The sequence below is a fragment of the Strigops habroptila genome, chromosome 6, assembly GCF_004027225.2.
Source record: "Strigops habroptila isolate Jane chromosome 6, bStrHab1.2.pri, whole genome shotgun sequence".
Classification (NCBI taxonomy): domain Eukaryota; kingdom Metazoa; phylum Chordata; class Aves; order Psittaciformes; family Psittacidae; genus Strigops; species Strigops habroptila.
In genome coordinates, this window is record NC_044282.2 from 5701353 (window position 1) to 5721667 (window position 20315).

General features: G+C 39.5%; 1 protein-coding gene across 1 annotated transcript in view; it reads left to right on the forward strand.

Annotated features, from left to right (window-relative positions):
* The first annotated feature begins 3442 nt into the window (after window positions 1–3442).
* The window catches only part of SAMD3 (sterile alpha motif domain containing 3), a 39996-nt gene continuing 23123 nt past the window's right edge, over window positions 3443–20315 (forward strand). The window contains exons 1-6 of the mRNA XM_030490114.1: window positions 3443–3467; window positions 3946–4051; window positions 4770–4959; window positions 8497–8607; window positions 18767–18952; window positions 19300–19384. Of these exons, the coding sequence (XP_030345974.1) occupies window positions 3973–4051; window positions 4770–4959; window positions 8497–8607; window positions 18767–18952; window positions 19300–19384 (651 nt within the window). The 5' untranslated portion in view covers window positions 3443–3467; window positions 3946–3972. The remainder of the gene's footprint in view (window positions 3468–3945; window positions 4052–4769; window positions 4960–8496; window positions 8608–18766; window positions 18953–19299; window positions 19385–20315) is intronic.

The following is a 20315-nucleotide window of genomic DNA, read 5'->3' on the forward strand; positions in this document are numbered from 1 at the left end:
CAGTATAATCCAAGCAAAATTATTTGAGGAAAAGGAGAGGAGGACATTTCCCAATTGTTTTTGGAGTTGGGATAGTTGCTACTTACAGTTTGGGTGTCTGGCCTAACTTTACAAGTCAATGTTCCATTAAGACAGAAATCTTTGTTGTTATAATGCATTGTAGCAATGATCAGCCTGCACCTTGATGAATCTAGGGATATGGGATATTTTCACTCAGTTGGCCAGGGGGTTGGTTAAAGGCACTGATCCATCCAAAGCCCACCATACCAAAATAATTATGTTTTCAGCTTAGCCTGCACTGCTGATTGCATGATTGCACAGATGGCTGCAGAGAAGAGAGCTGGATTATGACTGTTGTGATTTAGGCTACTGTGGAATCACACTACAGGGCTTAAGTGTCAAAGGTCTTGGCACCTCTTAGTGACAAGAGCTGGAATCCTTTGCTAAGCCAACTTTGATACCTGGCCCTTTACAATATGCACCACACAGCTGTGATGTATAGATATGCACATATCACATTCCTCAGTCTTGTATTAAAATGTACTAAAATGAACCTTAATTGTGACCTCAATGACATCAACATGGAGGCCTGTTAAAGGCTGTGGCATTTGTAACCTGTGATGGCATAGAGTATCTCACAAGTCAACACGTATACTAGACATTATAACTCACTTTTCTTGTCTAAAATGTTTTGATGTATAGGTTTATTCATTTAGAAGTGTCACTTCAAGTTGATGATAGCTCGTTGTATCTTCTCATAAAACGTCTGCACAGTAAATTAGTGCATGCATAGTATGCCTTTGCCAGCACAGGTGTGTTGGTCAGGAACCTCATCTTTTGTTATTGTGTAGAAATCTGTAGCATAGATAAGTCTTTAGCTTGATCTGATGAAAAGCCCCAAGATTTCCATAGAATCATGGAATCAACTAGGTTGGAAAATCAGCTACTGGATTTTGCAGTAAAAGCAAGTGTTGTCCTGACTCATCCTAGGGAAAATCAGTTTTTATTAATTTCACTACTGAATTTCATTAACCAGGGCTGGTTAAGTCCTAATGATAGGCATTTACCTTAGGTGTTTGACGAAATGGTTCCCAGTATTTGTTATGGGCTATAATAAAGGGCTGTATTTATTAACAAACAGGGATCACTAATATGTAGAACTATTCTGAATTCGACTTTAAGGTATGCTGTAAATACTGTGTGTCTTTAAAATGCTGCCATTGTTTTTTAACATATCCTGACTTTTAAGAGTTAATTGAAGAACATAAATATTCATGTGTTTTACCACACCGAGCTCAGGGAACCCTTCACTGAGTAGTCTTTTGATGATACTGTAATAAATAGAATCATTAATGAAGACAAATCTCAGCATCCATGCTCAGTCTTTCCTGTTGCCCCCATAACGCTGCTAGTAGTCTGGTGTGTTCTTTTTTTAGCTCCTTTATCCACAGTATATGCAAGTAAGTGAAGTAACTTTTGAGAAGCATTTCAAAGTATTTGCGCATAGTGACCCTTAACACATATTGTAAGCTAAAATGCAGAGTTGTAAATTGGGACTGCTCTGCTGAGAGCAAGATGTTAGATTGTAAATTGGGACGGCTTTGTTGAGAGGCCGGTGTGACCTTGGGGTATGTATAAAACAAGGGTATTCTGTGAAGATAAGAAAGGAATGACCAAGACAGACAGGGCCGGTTCTTCAAGACAAGGAACAAATCAGAACAAACTAACCTAAAACACAGACACAATTGTTTAGTAATTCACAAGAGTCTTTTCACATGCGCAAGCACAGAGATCAAATCAGCAGAAGACTATCGACGACCATCAGAGACCCCTCGAGACCACCACCCAGCAAGAAAAGAGCATGAATATTGAAATGCAAATATTACAATTAGTTTCAGGAAATCTAATGAATATGTAAGACATTTCCCGGAAAGGGTGTAAACATGCGTAAGTTTGTTGGATATATGGATGCTGCTTGTAGACTCCAGGGGCGCTCACCTTTGCGAAATGATTCGTGTGTGCGCCCAGCGCTGCAATAAAGAATGCCTGCTGTCTAAAACTCCAAATCGAGTCTTAGAGAGTTTCTTCGACCGTCTTTTATGGTAACAATATAATCTGATTCTTTTGAAACAGCCTCCAAACTGACATCACTTCCTTCCCATCCCTAAAGTGTAGAGCCTGCATTTCCATGTGCAAAAGGACGTTTTGCTCTGCAGAGTTAAACACAGGGCTAAATGTGCGTATTGTTGTGCATGGGTGTAGTTTGCCTGGCGCTTTTTGAAACATTCCTATCCGCTTGTCAGCTTCAGCAGGACTGTTCTAGGATGCTAGTCTTCTTGTAGGACGAAGCAGGAGCTTTCCACCATTTTAATGTATCTCGCTACTTTCACACTGCTTGGTTGATAAGGAAAGTATCTTTCTGCTTTGCATTTGGTTTTATCTTTAAAGTTTTGGGAGCCTTTTCGCTTTTTTTTTTTTTTTTTCCCCTCCTTTACTCTTTGCAAGGAAGTAAGAAGTGTGACAGGAAGGTGTGACTTTTAATTTACACCAGACTTCTCAACAAATAATGACTTTTCACACCCTGTTATTGCTGTTTAGCCTGGGGGAGGACTTGTATGGCTACTGTTGTCACATCAAATTAAATCCACTCATGTAATTCAGAAAGACATTCCTCTTAAGCTTAACCCTTTTAAAGTTAGTGAGTTCTAGTGGCACAAGAGCATAAGATGAAGTGATTCTGTTTTGGGGGTCTCTATTGTTGAAGGATGAAAACAAAAATTATTTTATTCAAAGATGGGCAGGGTTTTTTTTTGGGGGGGGGGTTGGTTTTGGGTTTTTGTAGTGCAGTGGACTAGATCCTCGTGAGGTTTGTGTGGATGAACCTTCATGTTAGAACCCATAAGCTAATTGCAGGCTCAGGAGTTGTGTATGGGTAGATTTTAAGAAAATAAAAGTTTGGCCAATGATGCCAGACACTCGTGTTCTCATCTGAACCTCCCACCCGCCCCCCCCCAAAAAAAAAAAAACCAAAACCCACCAGCCAAAAAAACCTCTTGCCTGAATAAGTTCCTCTAATGTTGTTTGCTCTGGATTGCAAGCATAGTCATAGAGCACTGGGTGCTCCTTTGTGTAGGAGAGCTAAATCACCCTCAGAGTTTTCTATTGTCAAGGAGTTGGCAGAGTAGGACAAGCTTTGGCTTTGTAAATCATCTTCTTCTCTTGAGGTTGCAGCTCGTTTTGGTAGGCGGTGTACCCCCCTCACCTCGATTGAGGCCAGCCCTTCGGGGAGGGTCACACGAGACACACTAGAGGGACTTTGGGGTCCAGGTCCCGTCACTGCGCCCTCCTTCCTCCCGGGGAGCCTGGAGCATCTTCCCAAGAAGCGCCGGAGCCTCAACAATAGGACTAATAGGAGGAGTAGCCGCCTCCTCTCCATTTTCCAGGAGCTTTATTGCTCCTAATTGCTGGTAATTGAGGGTTAAGTATTTGCTTGAGTACCTACTTGGTGGTGCTGAGGGGGTTAAGGTGTTTGATTGGCTCTAAACACATGTGTGGCAGAATCTTATCTGATAGTGGGGTGGTTTGGGTTTTGTTTTTTTGTTGGTTTTCTTTTAAATGTCAGCCGTTTCCTGATGAGCGTGGTGGTGGTGAATTTCACACCTTTTTTTCTCCTCTGTGTGGAAACCTGGGTGTTAATGGTACTGGAGCAGGTCGTATTTTATAAGGAATGAGGCTGTTTCTTAAAGCAGAGGGAAAGCAGGGAAGGGAGAGGAGGTGGAGAAAAGGATTCAGGAGGACTGCCACTTGTAGCAGGCATCAGTTGGATTATTTTGTGCTGGTTTTATTCAGAGCATGTAAGTGTAACATTATTTGCTAACTATGTTTTTTTTCCTATGAAATCTTGGAGTTTGACACAAAAATAATCCTCTGGTTTCATTTACATAGTGAAATTTTGCATTGCAACACCTGAAGATGGAAAATTGGTCAGTTGATCAAGTCTGCAACTGGTTGAGACAGAGAAATTTAGGAGAACTAGTTCCTAAGTTTCGTGGTAAGCATTTTGCTGTTTGCGTGGGGTTTGTTTAGTATTTCTTTCTATGCCTTTAATTGGTACTGCCTATGTTTTGGGGGGCAGGGGGCATGTGTATATATGTATTAGCTTCAGACTTACAGAAGTTAATTATGACTAACATAGATATGATAAATCAAAGTAAGGGTGCAGAATTATTATGAAGTCTCTGAGAAATGCTGGTGGATGAGATTAAGCCTGAACGTAAATAGATACACCTCAAATCAAGCTGCCAGTTTAAAAGGGCCTATTTTATATTGTATAAATCTTTTGAAATAATGCAACTGTACTGCATAAATGTTTTATGTCTGAGTATATAAACACTCTACAAAAGAGTGCATGAGAAACTATGATGTCAACAGGCTATTTGTTATGCGCTCTCTTAAAATAACTTGCTTTTATTCCTTAACAAAGTACTGGTCTGCTGTGGTCTAAGCAAGGCCTGATTTAAAGCATTAAAATAATCAGCTCACTGCTTCTTGGCTTTTTGTCAGGGGAAAGTATCTGGCCAGTGATGGGGACTCCTGGCACTGTTAGGAAAAGGACAGTATCTAAAACAGCTTTTTAGCAGTTGAAGAAGACCATCAATAGTAGAAAACATCCTTGCCTTTGACCTGTCATGATGTTTTTAGGCATATAGAATGTTACTGTAACTGTAAAGTTATTTTTCAGTAATTCTGTAATTCCTTTTGATCTGCAGAAGAAGAAGTAAGTGGAGCAGCTCTTCTGGCTCTTAATGATCGTATGGTGCAGCAGCTGGTGAAGAAGATTGGGCACCAGGCAGTGCTGATGGACCTGATTAATAAATACCAGCAACAAAAAAGTGGGCTAAAATCCCTTACATATGGTTGTGAAACAGCATCTCAAAAATTTCCAGAAGTAATTAGTGGGTGAGTTTGTACATGGCACAGAAAATACCAGTTTGGGTATAGTTGTATTCTTCTCATAACATTTTAAAACTCTCATTTACTAGCTCTTCAGCTCTGATTTGTAGCTGGTTTTTATACTTTGAATATCTCTAACAACATGTGAAATGCAAAATAAGGTTATTACCTTGTGGTTTTAAACAGGACATCAGCATTCCTGAACAACACCATTAATTAATTTAAACTGCTCTTCATTTCCAGTTCTAGGACCTAGTTTTATTTGGATGAAGCATCATCAAACTTCAACTATAGCTAAAACTTTCTGTTATTTGTGACATTAAGCTTGTGAAGCACTTCTAAATATTTGCAAGTCTGGGAGTAAAATCGTGATTTAGCCAGAGATGGTATTCGTGTCACAGTTATTTAACTTCAGTTTCTCCAAGAAAGCTCTGAATTTGATCTAGGTGTAAGCATTTAATAATCCCACTGTGTGGAACTAGATAGATTTTTAGAAAACAAATTCCACAGAGATTGTCTTAACTGAGCATGTTCTGGCTCTTGGTTCATCAGGGCTTCTTTTTTGTTGATTGTTTGTGGTTTCTTTAGTGGGGGCAGAGGTTGTTTTGTGGTTGGATTTTAAGAGTTTTTTTGGTTGGGTGTTTTGGTGTGGATTGGTTTGGGGTTTTTCGGTAGGTGGTTTGGCTGGTTTGGTTCCCCCCTACCCCTCCCCTCCATTCTGATCTATTATAAGTCTTGCAGGATTTTTTTTTTTTCCGATATATTGGCTGAGGAGAGATATCTTGAGCATCTCAGAGTGCTCTCTTCTGAACTGAAGAATTCTGACAGTAGAGAATGGCTTGTCATTGATGCAAAATGCCCTTTTTTGAAGGGAAGGACTCTAGCACTAAGACTGCATTAGTACACAGTAGTAGCCCAGTAGGAGTACATCTGTAGAGTGTTCTTTGTTGCATTTGCCTTGATCCTAAAGGAGTCCAGTTTGTGCACTCTGAGATGACTCCATGGTGCAAACCAAGGCATGGTAAATGGTGATAATTAGGTTATTTCCAGTCAAATTGCACTCGTGAGCAGAACTGAACTGCTCACATGATACATCCTCTTGTCCTTGTATTTATGAAACCCCTTGGATAAATTGTCCTGCAGACCGTTGGAGGGAAAGGGGGGTGCAGGAAGAAGATGATGTTACCACACGTATGATTTATCAGAGACCTGAAGTACGCAATCACAGCCAGTCTTGTTTCCCTGCACCAGTGTCCTGCCTCACTTGATTTATAGGAAGCTTCCTCTTTGGAGGTAGAGCAGGTGTCTGTTGTGAAGACAACTGTATGTGGGCTCTGTACTTCATCCAAAGGATGGTAGATACACAGTGATTTCAGCAGGGAGATGCAGAAGAAAAACCGTCCCTCTGCTTAAGGCAGTGTGCATGGTGCTCTGAATATTTAGATTTTATCCTTGACTGTCAGAAAAATTTGGCTAGACTGCATCTCAGATGTGACTGTTCCCTGTGTAGTTCTCAACTCCTGTAAGTCAAGCCTTACCGTCTCATGAAGAGCATACAGCTGCAGTAGTGTGAGGGCACACCTTTTCAGTGAAGTTCTGCAGACTCCAAAAAATAAAATGCTGAAAATATCAACTATTAGTGAATATAATATACCTTAAAATCTTTCCTACATAGTCGTCTTGCCTGGAAAAGAAGTTGCTGGTATTCCTCTATTTACAGCGAAGTGAAGTAAATACGCTGCTGTTTCTGAAATATTTTCTGTATCAGAGTCAAGAATCACAGAATAAAACTCAAGCAAGTTTAAGAAATGCATTGAGTCATGTATTTTTGGATAAGTAAAAAATCAAGATATTCTACGCAGTTTGTGGTATAGAATGACAGAAAAGCTCCTGCAGTAAAAATAGCATTTTTTTATGAAACTAAAAGCTGTATCCTCATACGCAGATGGCTTTAACTCTCATTTCTGAACTCTGGAGCACTTGTCTTAGTGACGTAGTTAGAAATTATTTTGTCTGGTACATCTTAAACAAACTTCTGTAAGAATAATTCCTTTTGGCCTAATTCAAGGACTCATGACTAGAAGAAAGCATATGAGGCACTGTTTTGAAGTAACTTAAGTTTTTTTTTCTTGGTATGCTGCTTTGACACAGAGGAACAGAATACATGACAAAGCTGAAAATTGATAGATCCACAACATATGAGAAGTGAACTCCCATTTTCTTTATTGCCTAGTTAGGCTGAATTACAGTCTTGGTCCCTGCCATATTTCTTACATGGATACCATCCCCAGTGCGTGTTGGTGCACTCCTGGCTAGCCACTTCTTTATCCCTCTGTCCTTAGCATGTCTTCTAACTGCATGCAAATTGTGCTCAGCTCACCTTTCTGCTAGAAACAGAAATTAAGTCATTGGCTGGACGTGGAGTTTTGAGTATGGTAGGTGAACACTTTCTGTGTGGAAGTAGCAGACTTGTGAAAGGACACCAAATGTCACTTGCACCTCCAGCAGTTTGGGTTGGGACACAGAAATAGCATCTGTTTTGTGTCTGTCACTGGTAAGTGGAAGTGTTCTGGGTCATGCAGTAGAAACTCTGTTTATGTGCATATGAGGAACTTGCACATAGACGTTACCAGGTAAATATCAAGATCTTTTTGAATTCCAAGATTGATTGTTTCTAAGACCAACATAGCGAACATACTGGATTTTTTTGTTGTTGCTGTTTTTGTTGTTTTAACTAGAAAGCTGAAGAATATTGATGTGTGAAAAGCAGGAGCTCCTCTTACAAGCTTGTTACTTCCAATAGTAGCCTTTCATGTGTGAGTGCAGCTGAGGCTGGAACAGTTTATAAAGCATCTTCGGTGTTGGGAAGTTCTGAGGTGGTGAGGTGCAGAAAGAAAGCTATACTATCTCCCCTCAAAATGGCTGATGACTGCTGTGAATTCTTGGCAGCATAACGGTAGCCCCTATCTTAGCTCTGCCTTTCCCCCAGTGCAAGGTTAAAATGTTGATGTTTGCTTCTACCAACAAAAGGAGAAGAAATAAATGCAAAAATGAGGCTGACTTGAAAGATCAAGATGGACTTACTTTACCTCCAGAAGAAACAACTCTTCAAAGTTCTAGTTGAATAGAAACTGCCTTATAATACCATATAAATCACTCTTTCACCCTACTCCTTGCATGTTGTAATGCTTAGTTATGCCCAGAAATTTCAGGTTATGAAGACGGCAGTTATCCTGCAACCCTAAGAAGGTTTATTTTCTTTCATGGGTTTTGTATGTGTAGAGTGATTAGAATATCACTAGGGAGTATTATTAGCAGTTTTCCTTTTAACTTGTGGGAGTTTGATAATTGAACTGAAAGGTTGATTAAGAGACATCAGCATCACATAAAATCATAACTATTCAATAAATATGTTAATTTATCTCCTTTTCTATTTCTGCCACTGGTATTTTAGGTTTCTAAAATATTACATGTTAATAACTTTTTTCATAAGCTGCTCAAAACCTGGCAGTGAAAATCCATTTTTATTATTTATTCTTTCAGAGCTACTGACAGACAAATGTTAAATTCTTCCGGTCCTATAGAGCAGAAAAAATATTTGTGCTCAACTGAGAAGGAAGGAGAACTAATTGATCACAGAGTGCTAAAGCAAAAGTGAGTAATTTATAATGCATTTACTAAATTTTTGTTACCTTTGAAACCCACATAAACACTTCTTTTTGCTTTAAGACTAAAGAGATACTTCATGAAAAATGATCCTAACAATTGGAGGACAGGTTCAGGTATATCCAGGTATGTTTAGAAAACAGCAGAAGCAGGAATTTATTAGGATCTTACTGAATGAAATAGTCTAATGGTGCCCTTGCTCCCTGTCTCATATGTTATCTCATGCAGAGGGCAAGATACAAATTTGTCTTTGTCTAGTTTTTAAAAAGCCTTTTTTGCAGATGTGTTTTCAACAGCAATCTAGTAAATTAATCACTACAGGGTGGAATATGGCTATAAAAAAATTCACGTGTTTGAGGCATCCTAAATGTAGTACTCCGGAAGGTAGGCATAGCAGTTGCATTTGTATGCCCATTTTCCTTGGGTATCAAAATGAGGCTCCCTAAAAACTGGAGGTGAGATGAGGTGTTGGGGGGGGATTCTTTCCTTTTTTTTTTCTACACACGCTTTTCCCCTTTGAGATGGGCAGTTGGTTAGTATGGGAAGAGCCCTGTTCCTCTTTCAAGGCAATTGTTTTCTTGTTTGCGAAGCTTTGTTTCCCCCTTTGTTCCCACCTGCTATAATTTCTACCCCTGCTATCATTCTCCCCCCTAGATGTGACTGATGTCTTCAGTATTCTGAGATAAGGGGAGATCTTCCTGCAAAAATGTCTATTTTTATCACTTTAAAAAAGTAACAAGGAGTTGAGGATAAGACTGTCTGGGAACAAAGCAGAGAGCTTAGTGAATCATAGTTAATGCTTTTAAAATAAAATCCTGCTACGGGCTTCAAAAGAACAAAACAAAAACCTCAAAACCCAAAGATCCTGTCAGCATTGTTATAAAAGAAGCAAACCCAAATCACTTAAACCCTTGGAATAAACTATTAATATGATCTTGTAATGATGGATTTTAGCCTGTGCTTCTAAAGGATACTTACTTTAATTAATGATGAGTAATTGGCCTTGTGCTGTATAAAGAGTTTTAAATGGCTTGTATGAATCAGTGAAACCCAGAATAGACTGGCTTTAGGAAATGTTCTCAGCAGGTGTTGTCAGTATGGAACTTTCAAAGGCCTGTAATGGCCTCTTAAGGGAAAGGGACTGCAGAAGAGCTGTGCCAATTCACCTTGGGGTAGAGAAGCAGAAGAGGAGGGAAGCTTGCTGCTGTAAATGAAGTGCCCCTTCTCGGTGAAGTAGTAAATGCCCTGAAAGTCAGTGGAGCTGTGATGATTTGTAGTCTTGGAGACCTGAGTAAATTTTCTGAGGGCTTCTCTTTAAAGGTCAGATGAGAAGCCGGCAAATGTCTTTCTCAGAAGCAGCTGTTTAGCTAAGACTGAGGATGGTGCCGAAGAGCCCTTGCACCATTAACTGCTGAACTAGGTTCATCCCAAGCTAAATACTATTTTGGGATGTGAATGCTGCTGTTTTAGCCATGTCTACGACTTGACCCACACTGATAAACATGATATTATAGAGTTTAGGTTTGATTTCCACCCCCCACATCCCCTTCCTGCCTTCCTTTCCCTACAGTACTCACTCACTGCATTTTCAACAATGAATGGTAAATTTTAATGTTTTATATGCTTGAGAGGATTATGCCAGGTATAAGCAGGTTGTGAAGGGTTGAACAAGATGTTTTAGAAACTTGATGATGGGAACAGAAAAAGTTGCTTTGACTAGAATATAATGATAGGTTCTTAGTCTGGAATATAAAAGTAACCCTGCTGTCTGCTCTGCTAATATACTTTAAAAGCTAGGTTGGTTGGTTGGTTTGTTTTTCAGTCAAGTTCCAGTTTATAGATTTATGTGCCATGGTGAAAAGTGATTTCTCACATCAGGTTAATGGTGGCTATTTGTTGTATTTTGGCATAATGTTTATTGATATTTCTGCTAAATCAGCTAGTGGTTTTTTTCCATTACTTTAAATTTGGAATGTTTAAACATCTGTGCATTTGTTTCTTTCCCCTAGTCTCTCATCTTAACTTCTGGGGAAAGGGAAACATTAGTAATATAGGGAGGTGGTTCTGCAAAGAAAACACTCCGGACTGCCTTATTCCAAGTAAGAAGGAGGGTAGGTATCTGTTTCTCAACAGCCAGGCCAGATTTGGAAGAGCAGCTAAGAACTATGATGGCTTCCACTCTTCCTTAGTGGGTGTTTGTACCCCCGCTGGCTACTTGGCAGCAGAGCAGTTCATATAAGCACTTCTAGAGTGAATTCTGTCAGGGGTTAGTTTCATTCAGTAGGGATGGTTTAAATGTACAGATCAAGTGATCAATATTCGGCCACTGTTACACTTGTAGCCTCTGTTTCCTCATACATTTAATCCAATCTGAAAAAGAACTTGAAAGTTGGGTTGGGTTTTTGTTTGGGTTTTTTCCCCCAAAACACCCATGCAACTACAGCTTCAGTTACTGGCACAGTTTTGCTTGCAATGAATTCATGGGTGCTTTTCTAGATTATTAACATTGGTGAACTGCCTTAAAGTGTCTCTCTTATGTTTCTTGTGCAGGTAGTCCTAACGACTGTGTTAAATATACTCTTCTGTATTATTAAATATTACAAAAATCAAGGAAGACTGCTTAAACACAAAAATAGAGTGCAAGTGGATGCAGCAATTGTATAATTTTTTTTCTTTTGTATTGAAATTGTGCATATGTGTAAGCAGATGAGGTTTGCAGGTTACTTCTGTGGAATAACTGTTTGCTAGCAATTACAGAAGTAAAAATAGTCAGTCTTTTTGTCAGTCTCCCAAGAAGATTAATCTCGAAGCAGTGCTTTTCTGTGAAGATAATAAGATAGCTACAGAGGATGATTCAATAAACACACTTCCCCTATAACTGCTTTTCTGTATTAGAGTACCAGCAGTTTGATGCCTCCTGGCAGCCTGGTGTTTATCTTGTTGCTAAGATAGAGGCTGTCATTACTTGTAAATACGTGGTAGTGCTGTGAAAAACTAACCTTTTATTGGTTGGTTTATACATTCTGTCTGCCTTTGCTCAAGGTGTTTATCAAATGACGTCCCTAATGTATCCCCTTTTCACTGTTTCCAATATGACAGTCTGACTATTTTCTTTCAAGAGTGATGTCCTGATACAGGTTTATTTGTACATATATTCTGTCTGTAGAAACGTGTCCTGTTACTCTTGAGTGTTGTGTAACAGATTTACTGTTTGAATGCCTTGCAGTAATTTGTTCAGAGCAGGCTGATGTGCACAAGCAGGATAACAAGTATTCTACCTAGCCCTGACAGCCTTGAGCTTCTCTGCTTGCTGTGAGTTTGGAAGATGTAGTCAGTGCCCAGCTAAACCTGGGCCTACTAAGTGTTCATACACCAATAAAGCCATTAGCAGCATTGACAGTATATTGGTGCTGGTGCCTGCATGAATTTGGGCTGAATGATAGCTGGGACAATGAATTGGAAGATGTATTTGAAAATAAACTTGTCTCCATCTCCAAGATGGCCATGCGGGCCTGTATGCTTGCAAACTGCTGTTCATCCATTTCTTCCGTGGAGCTGGCTTGCCTGCTGCAAGGAACAGACCACTGATAGGGACTGGAGATGGGCAGAGCATGGAGCCACATTAATGATGCTGTACACCTCCTTAGCTAGGGCAGTCTCGCATCCAGTTCAGTCTGACTACAGGCCACTGCAAAGACTACTGGGTAGGTGCATCTGAAGTGTGCTTTAGTTCAGGCCCATCATTCTGCTAGTGATCTTCACAGAACTCCTTCTTTTGCTTCCCCATTACCCATACATCAGTACTGTTGGTCTGTGTTTAATGTGTTTTACCAGAAACACATGTGCTTGTGCTTTAAAAAGAAGAAAGGAAAAGATAAAAAAAAAAAAGAGTAGCTAGCTTGAAAAATTGTCACTTGGTCAACTATTTCAGATGATTTTGCTTCCTTTACACAAAAGAGCAATTATTACTTTTATATGTATACATATATATGCATATCCAACAATAGTCCTACAAAGAAAATCTCAGCTGCACTGTGCTTTTATACATATATATAACTTAAGAGTTTCCTCGCTTCTAAGCAGAAACTTTATTGCTGATGTAATAGAATTATTTCTAGTAGATGCGATGATTTTTATTCAATTAGTTCACATGGATATGAAAAGAAGCCATAAAACCCCCCTATGTTTAGTCTTTGACAATGTTTGGGGTTTGTGGTGTTTTGTTTTTTTTCTCCACACCAGTCTTACAAATGACTTGCAGGAGATACTAATTGCGTTGTGTTGTTAAGGTCTAGCAAAATCATTAAAACAACAAAAAAAATATAGTTATTTGGATGCAGTATAATGCATCTTACATGGGTGAATGCAAATAAACCCTGTTTCTCTAAAATAGCCTGATTTAGCTGGCAGTTCTGTCAGTCATATTCCCCAAGGAGTGTTTTCTCTCCCCTCATCTGTAACCTACAGCTGCTGCCCTTGCATGAGATGGAAGTGCAGAGCCTTCACTTATGAGACGCAGCTCCTCAGAATGGAAACTGTCAAAAAATCTTGACTCGCTCTAGAAGAAGGTTGTGTCTGCATCTCACGAACTTTTTTTTTAAGCTGATTAATTTTGTCTGGAGCTTTGTGCTTGTACTGAATGTGATGATTTCTATAGCAAGGGTACTGCACGATAAACTGAAACAGGAGCTGCTCTGGGAAATAGGCAGCTATGGTGTGTCTTTCCGCCTCTGCATCCTAGCCTTGCTGGAGCTAACACTGCTGCAGGTAACTTCTTGTTCGGTCTAAGGGGATACCTGGCCATACGTTTAGTAGGAACTGGAAAAGTAAAAGACTTCATCAAGCACTAGGTAGACTACTAGTCCCAGGCTCTAGGGAGTAACTGGGAAACTGTGCATTTGTCCTGGAAAGTAGGAATGGCAGTGAAGCACATGAAGAAAAAGGCATGAGAAGCTTTCAGGCACAGATCTCAGAACTGTGAGTAGAAAAAGAGAACACTATTTTATCCTACTATTAAGAGGGGGGAAAAAAGGGTTTTTTGATATTTCATTGTCATGATTTCTTCCTTTTGATGAAATAACCTTTACAACCTTAAATTTTGTCATAAAGTTGAAAGCTTATTATACACGAGTCGGGGAAACAGAACATTTTCTACAACTGCAGACTTTTCCTTTCCTTCACATCTGCAAGTTCTATGTTTTCTCGTCTCTTCTGTTTCTTCCTTGGCTTTGTAGACAGGCTTTTTCTATCCAACAAATATTCAGACAGGAGTCTCTTGCTGATGTGTGATGTAGACACATGAAAGGCTAGGCCTTCACCTGTGAAAATGAGAATCTATTGAGGCTCCACTCACGTGCTGAGTGTTATCTGGATGAACTGAACATGGGAACTCACTGATTTCAGCAAAGTTCTGATCAACTGTGATGTCCTCTGATTAACTGGGGCCTGAGCTGATGCCAGGTGTAGCAACGAGTGCTCTAAACTCATGAACTTCATAAAATAGGTAATAATAAAAGCTAGTGGCACAGATCATGTGTATGCATGTACTCAGTTAGCCTTTAAGTCACTTTTATTCCTAAATGAACTAAATAGATAGAGGAAACTGATCCTTCTCACGAGTATGCTCAAGTAGCTTAAAAATGACAAAGTCTAATTATGATCTAGTATTTGAACTTGTTTCTAGGTCCCTGCTGCACTTTGCACAGCTATCTATCGCTGTCTATGTTGATAGCAAGATTATTTTTACTGCCTTGTTACAGCTAATTCAGGCCGCTCTGTGCCTCTGTGTGAAGTTGCACAGAACACTGAGATGGAGGTTATGGTGATGTGTTCACTCACTGCTCTTCTCTCCAGTGAAGTCTAAAACCTTCATCGGCTGGTCTAAGTGACACTGCAAGTGTGTAATCCTCTGCCTTTCTGGCAGTAAAATAAGATTTCCCTGGGATTAGGGATGCCAGGGATTATACAATTCAAATAGGTGGGGATTTGGGGGGTGGTTGTTTTAATTTGGTTTTTTGTTTTAGGTCTGTTTTTTTTTGCCAGCTGAAGGAGACAAACAGCTCTCTCAAAATGATGTTATTTTACATTTTTTTGTCTTGGTAAACATGCTATGCATGAGCAGTGTAATGGAGCCAGAGGAAGAAATAGCTATGTGAAAGAGTGATGTGACTTAGTACAGTAAGTAAAATGGTCATTTCCAAAAGCTGAGTGGTCAACAGCTCTGTGGCTATTTGTGGCCTTGCTGAGGAGATGCTTCTTAGTATGCAGTTCCGTAATGCGGTTAAACATACATTTTGATTCATCTGTGCTGGTATTTCTTTTGCCTCATGGGGAGATGTTTTGGGAACCTAAACTGCAAGGAAACTAAACTGTGAAGGAAAATTAAGAATTTTGTCACTTGTAGCTTCTTGAAGTAACTTGCTGCAGGGTAAGAGGCTTCCCAGTACCAGTAAGAAAAGTGACAGCGATGAGAGGGGGCTGACATTTGGCAGGAACTAGCCATCAGATTGATTTAGCTACAGCATCAAATGTCTCCAGAACTGAGGGGGGGGTATGTCATAAAAAGTGATAATTTGCATTTTGCAATTTTGATCTTATGTCTGTCTCAGATTAGCTAGAAGACCAGGGAGGGTTGGTTAGAAACCGGCTATGTATGCTTGTACCTAAATCTCCAACTGTTGTAATTTGTTCTCCACAATCACGGGAGGTCTTGGCTATGTACATAAATCCTAGTGCAGGTACAGTTTAGCTGAACTGCTCTTTTAGTTAAACAAATTCACACATGAGCTTTTCTGGGGATAGTGTGGAGTGGTGTCTCTTCTCAAATAAACTTCTATTTATTTCATTGTGAAATATTACTCCACATATTTAACATGCCTGCCCAATGACTCCAGTAAAAGCTAGTAAAACACTTAATCTCTTGCACTGTGGAGACTAAAGGAATTTTTGGATCTTGTTTGGACAGCAAGGAAGTATTTTGTATTCGGTAAGGCTGAAGAGAAATGGAATTTGGAGTATCTTTGTTGTACTGGTAAATGTGAAGGGACTGGTGGAGGGGAGAGTTCCCATGCTTCCCTGGCTATTAGCTATCCCAACTGCAAGAAAATTTGTTTTCTTCAAGTAATTGAGTATAGTTCAGTTTGCCCGAACTGAACCTACTAAACTTTGAATTGCCTTTTCAAAAAGGGGCAGCTTCACTGATGTTAGCAACAAAAGGAATTTCAGTGCTGCTCAGATACAAATTTCTGAAGTTTTAAACTTCTGTCAATTTTTGAGCTAGTTTAAATGATATAACATGATGAAGAGTACATAGCAACTTGCAACCTGTCTGCTACGTCACTTTCATCAGTAAAGTTGGTAAAAGTACAGGGTTCAAACTTGTAGGCTACATTGCTCCTCAAAGCTACACTGAACATCTGCACTTTATTTGCATAGGAGGGATTTCCAAGTGATTTCAGAATCTGGGTTGGGTTTTAATTTCCCATTTGTGTATTAGTTTATCACCAAACAAGGACATGAATGTGTCTATGTGGGTATGTTTTCACCCTTGCACAGCTTTTCCTTCTTTTGAGACTGAGAAGTACTAATAGAAGTTCACTGCAATTTGCATCTACTGTTAATCATCTGTGTCCCATACAATCTGGTGAGCTTGGAGAGACAGCAGCCCTGACTATCTTGTACCTGTTTTACATGTGGAAATGGTAATGCTGTGAGTACCTCTACTACTGTTAATATAACTGTGAGGATCAGATGATTTTTTTTTTTAATTTTTTTTTTCCTTCTGCACTGCATTGCAATTTGCCATAGTGCTGGGTTTGGTGCAGTTGTAGCATAGCTGTAGAGCTTTTGCTAACCTGCAAGCTGCATTAAAAGATGCCAACTTGTTGTGGCAGCATAACCAGGCCAACAAGGTTGAAAGTCACAGGCTAATCCACTCAAGAAGATACTGAGGCTGTAACTGGCCCAAAATGAGTTGCCTCTGAGGTATACAGTAGTCTTTCAAAGTGGTGTAAACAAAGCTATTGCAAATGATCATCCATTTGTATTGCAGTTGATTTTGCCAGCTGTGTTAGATGGGTCTAACACTGTGAAACTGGTCCGTGGTGGACGACCCTGATCATCTAGAATGAGTGTGTACGGCAAAGGGCCGGCAAGGCCACTCCTCCTGGCGCAGACTGGCCCCCTGCGTTAGAACGAGTGTGCACAGGGAAAAAGAGAAAGCAAGGCCACTCCTCCTGGCACAGGCTGGCCCCCTGTGTCAGGATGAATCTGCACTTTTGGCTTTTAAAAAGCTTGAGGTTCGAGAGAGATGGAGAAGGAGGCAGATCCAACTACCTTTTACGGTTGACACTACTTCTGTGGGGACACCTGCCAAAGTAGTGCCTGCCACCCCATCTCTTCACGATGCACCCTGGAGCTGGCCTCTTGGTCATTGTAGAAGTGTGTGGGTTGGTAAGAATCTGTGCCTAACCTAGTTTCTGGTAGCCTTTAGGTATCTCTCTTCCTAGCTGGTAATATCTCTGGATTTTATATCTGTTCTGGATCTTGTAATAAACTTGCTAGCAATTTGGTGTGTGCGCATGCATGGCTTACGTCCTTCTCCACCAAGAATCCTTCGATCCCTGGAACACCAGCTTAAAGATATTGGCTACCATGGTTTTTGTTGGTTTTCTTTTTTGTCATTGATTGGGTTTTTTGGGGGGTTTGTTGTTATTGGTTTTGTTTTTAAGATCCTTATCTGAAAGAGTCTGGATATTAAAACCTTCCAGTGAAGGCTTTGCTAAAATCTGTTCACAGCTCTTATTTATATACCTAGCTCTGGTTTATAGGCTACAATAGAGACCTTTAGGAGTAAAAACTTGTGTACGTTGACTGGATGAAATCTAGCAGTATTTCCCTCTGTAACTTTCATAGACTCAAAATCTAGCACAGCTTGGAAGGGACACAAGAGCACGTCTAGTCCAGCCACAAGTCTTTTTGTGGGAGGTTTCCCTTACATATCCCAAGTGGGGAATTCCTAACTTGAGATATATACAGCATAGATTTCAACAACTGTAGTATCTATCTTAATTTTCTTCGTCATTAGCAGAGGGAAATAGATAAGAGAGAACATCTGGTCTGATTTAGATGTCTTCTGGTTGTTCTGTCATCCTTCAGTGGTGTTTGTCTCCTTAGTGAATACAAAGGGACTACAGATGATTAATTTAGATATACCATGTAAGCATCCACATTTTTCATCTACAATGATACCATTTTATTTAAAAAATTCTTTTAAAAATTTAGTTTTTTCCAAATTGCTTTCTGCAATTTAAATTAAATCAAATATAAAATGCACTGATACCACATACAGAACAGGACTTTAGTTGTCTTTGGCACTTCTCATTTGAGATTTGCTTGTGTCTGGACTACTATGACTGGGAAGCTGTCTAGGGCTGCCAGAACCACTTTATCTTTTAGGTGGCTCTTGATTCACTCCCGACTCAATTTATCTTTACTTTTCCCTGTTTTCCTTCAGAATTAGGGTTTGGCAGGCTTTCTGGAGGTGGGAAGTGCTTGGGTAGCTAGTGGTGATATTCTGCCTCAGGCTCACCCCAGTTGGGGTGTGATATTTGTAGACAGTGCTGATGGTCTTCTTGGGAGAGGAGCTGCAGCTACTTACGGGCTGTGCCTGCTTTATTTCCAGCCACGTGCTGATGGTAATTGCTTTCATTCCTTCTCTGCTTTTCCCTTTGGGAGGACAGTCTTAGCTAATGTCATGGATAGTATTTTGTTCAATTAAGTTATTCATCTTGCTCTCACTAGTAAGTTAGCAGAACTGGTAGATAACACATAAATGATGAGAGAAAGTTATTTGCAACAGTAGCAATTCCCCAGTGATTTCCTCTGCTCTGCCTTTTGCTTTCAGTTAGTGGCAACCTTCTAGTGTCTGCTGATGATAACATTTCACATTTGACATCTGGTTTTAACCCCATATGTTTGGATGGCATCTTTTGTAGATATTCTTTATGTAGAAACCAAGAGGGGAAGATTTCAGTTTCTGTAGCAACAATTTTCCTTTGTGTTGAGTTTTTGCTTGTATTTTTTGTTCCTGTCTGCATTCGCATGGGAGAAGGATATGATCATGATGATATAATCTTTTCTTTTACAGAAAAAATCTGAAATCATTTTTTGCAAGATACAAGACATTGCAGTGGACAAGTTCTTATGCTTTGCCAGACTTCCCTTATGATGTCAAGTGCATATTAGCAGAAAAAAAATGCCCTGATCACAGTATGAGAATAAGGATTATTGAATTTTTACAAGCAGATATGACAAAATACCTAGAAGGATCACTGTGAGTAAACATTGTTAGATTTATCTGGGGGTATTACCTATTGGCTGCAGAAACAAGTTTTCAAATGGATGTGAAACCATTTGGCTGCAGAAACAAGTTTTCAAATGGATGTGAAACCATTCTCTGCAATATGCTTGCTTAAATAGAGGAGGTTAAGGGCCTGAAACCTGTTGAAGCCAACAGGAAGATTTCATGCAAACCTTAAAGCTGTTCCCCTTGTTATTTGGAGGGGAATCAATAGTCTGAGAAATAGTCAATTTAATGTAGCTCAGTATAGACCCTAGACAGTGTCTAGTACTGTCTAGAATACCAACTGTTCCTTTTACATCTCCATCTTGTTTGCACAGGTATCCAAACAGTCAGCAATATAACATTGTTGTCAATGCTCTGCTGCAGGCATACCCCTTCCTTGATGAAGATGGGAATGGCTTTGTAAGTATTGTAAAGAGTACTTCATCTTGAAAAATACAGGTTTTGTTTGTTTGGGGTTTTCTGTTTGTGTTTGGGTTTTTTTTCCACATAATCACTAGAAAATAACCTACATCAGAGGAAATCAATATTGATTTCTTATATACTGGCTCTATTCAGGGCTGTAAACTTCACTTTAACATGTCTGGCAAATTACATTCTTATTTCATTATTTTAATTAAAAATTAATCCAGTTATAGCCATTCCTCAAGGCCACGGTGAGATCATGCAGACCTATACATGAAGTCCCTGGTTGCTTTTTGGGTACAGTTTCTTTCTAGATTGATTTCTCCCAAAGGATAAATTTAAGTAAATGTGACTAATTTTTGTTTTTAAAAAGAAAGAAGCTGAGCCTTTGGGAAATTGTATGAGGACTAACATGACCGATGCTCTTGCAATGCACTATAATGGCTTGTGTGTTAGATATCTAGCTACAGTGTGTAGTAATACTACTGGTTTAAGTATGTCTGGAATCTAGGCCTAATTGAAAAGAAAGGTAATTATTTAAAAACACTGGTTGGGCTCTCAGCGGAGACAGAAAAGAAAGCAGTGGAAGGGGATGACTTAAATTTGAACTACATTTTTTCACTCTTGTGAACCAGAATACATATCTGTGGTCCCAAAGGACAGCATTCACCTTTTGACTTCACATCATTCCTTTGCCATGTGATTCTTTTATAGCAACTTGTAAAAGCTTGTGAGACTCAGTGGGGATTGTTAGCTTTAAATGTATATAAATATAACTCTTGTGTGCAGTTACTGTAGAAAGCCAAATAAATAATTTCGAAAATAAAACAAAAAAATGTGAGGATTAAGAGGTGGCTACTCTAGTTCTCCCCTGAGCCCAGGCATTGTAGGAGGGAAGGGACTAAAGAAAACAAGCACATCTCAGAGA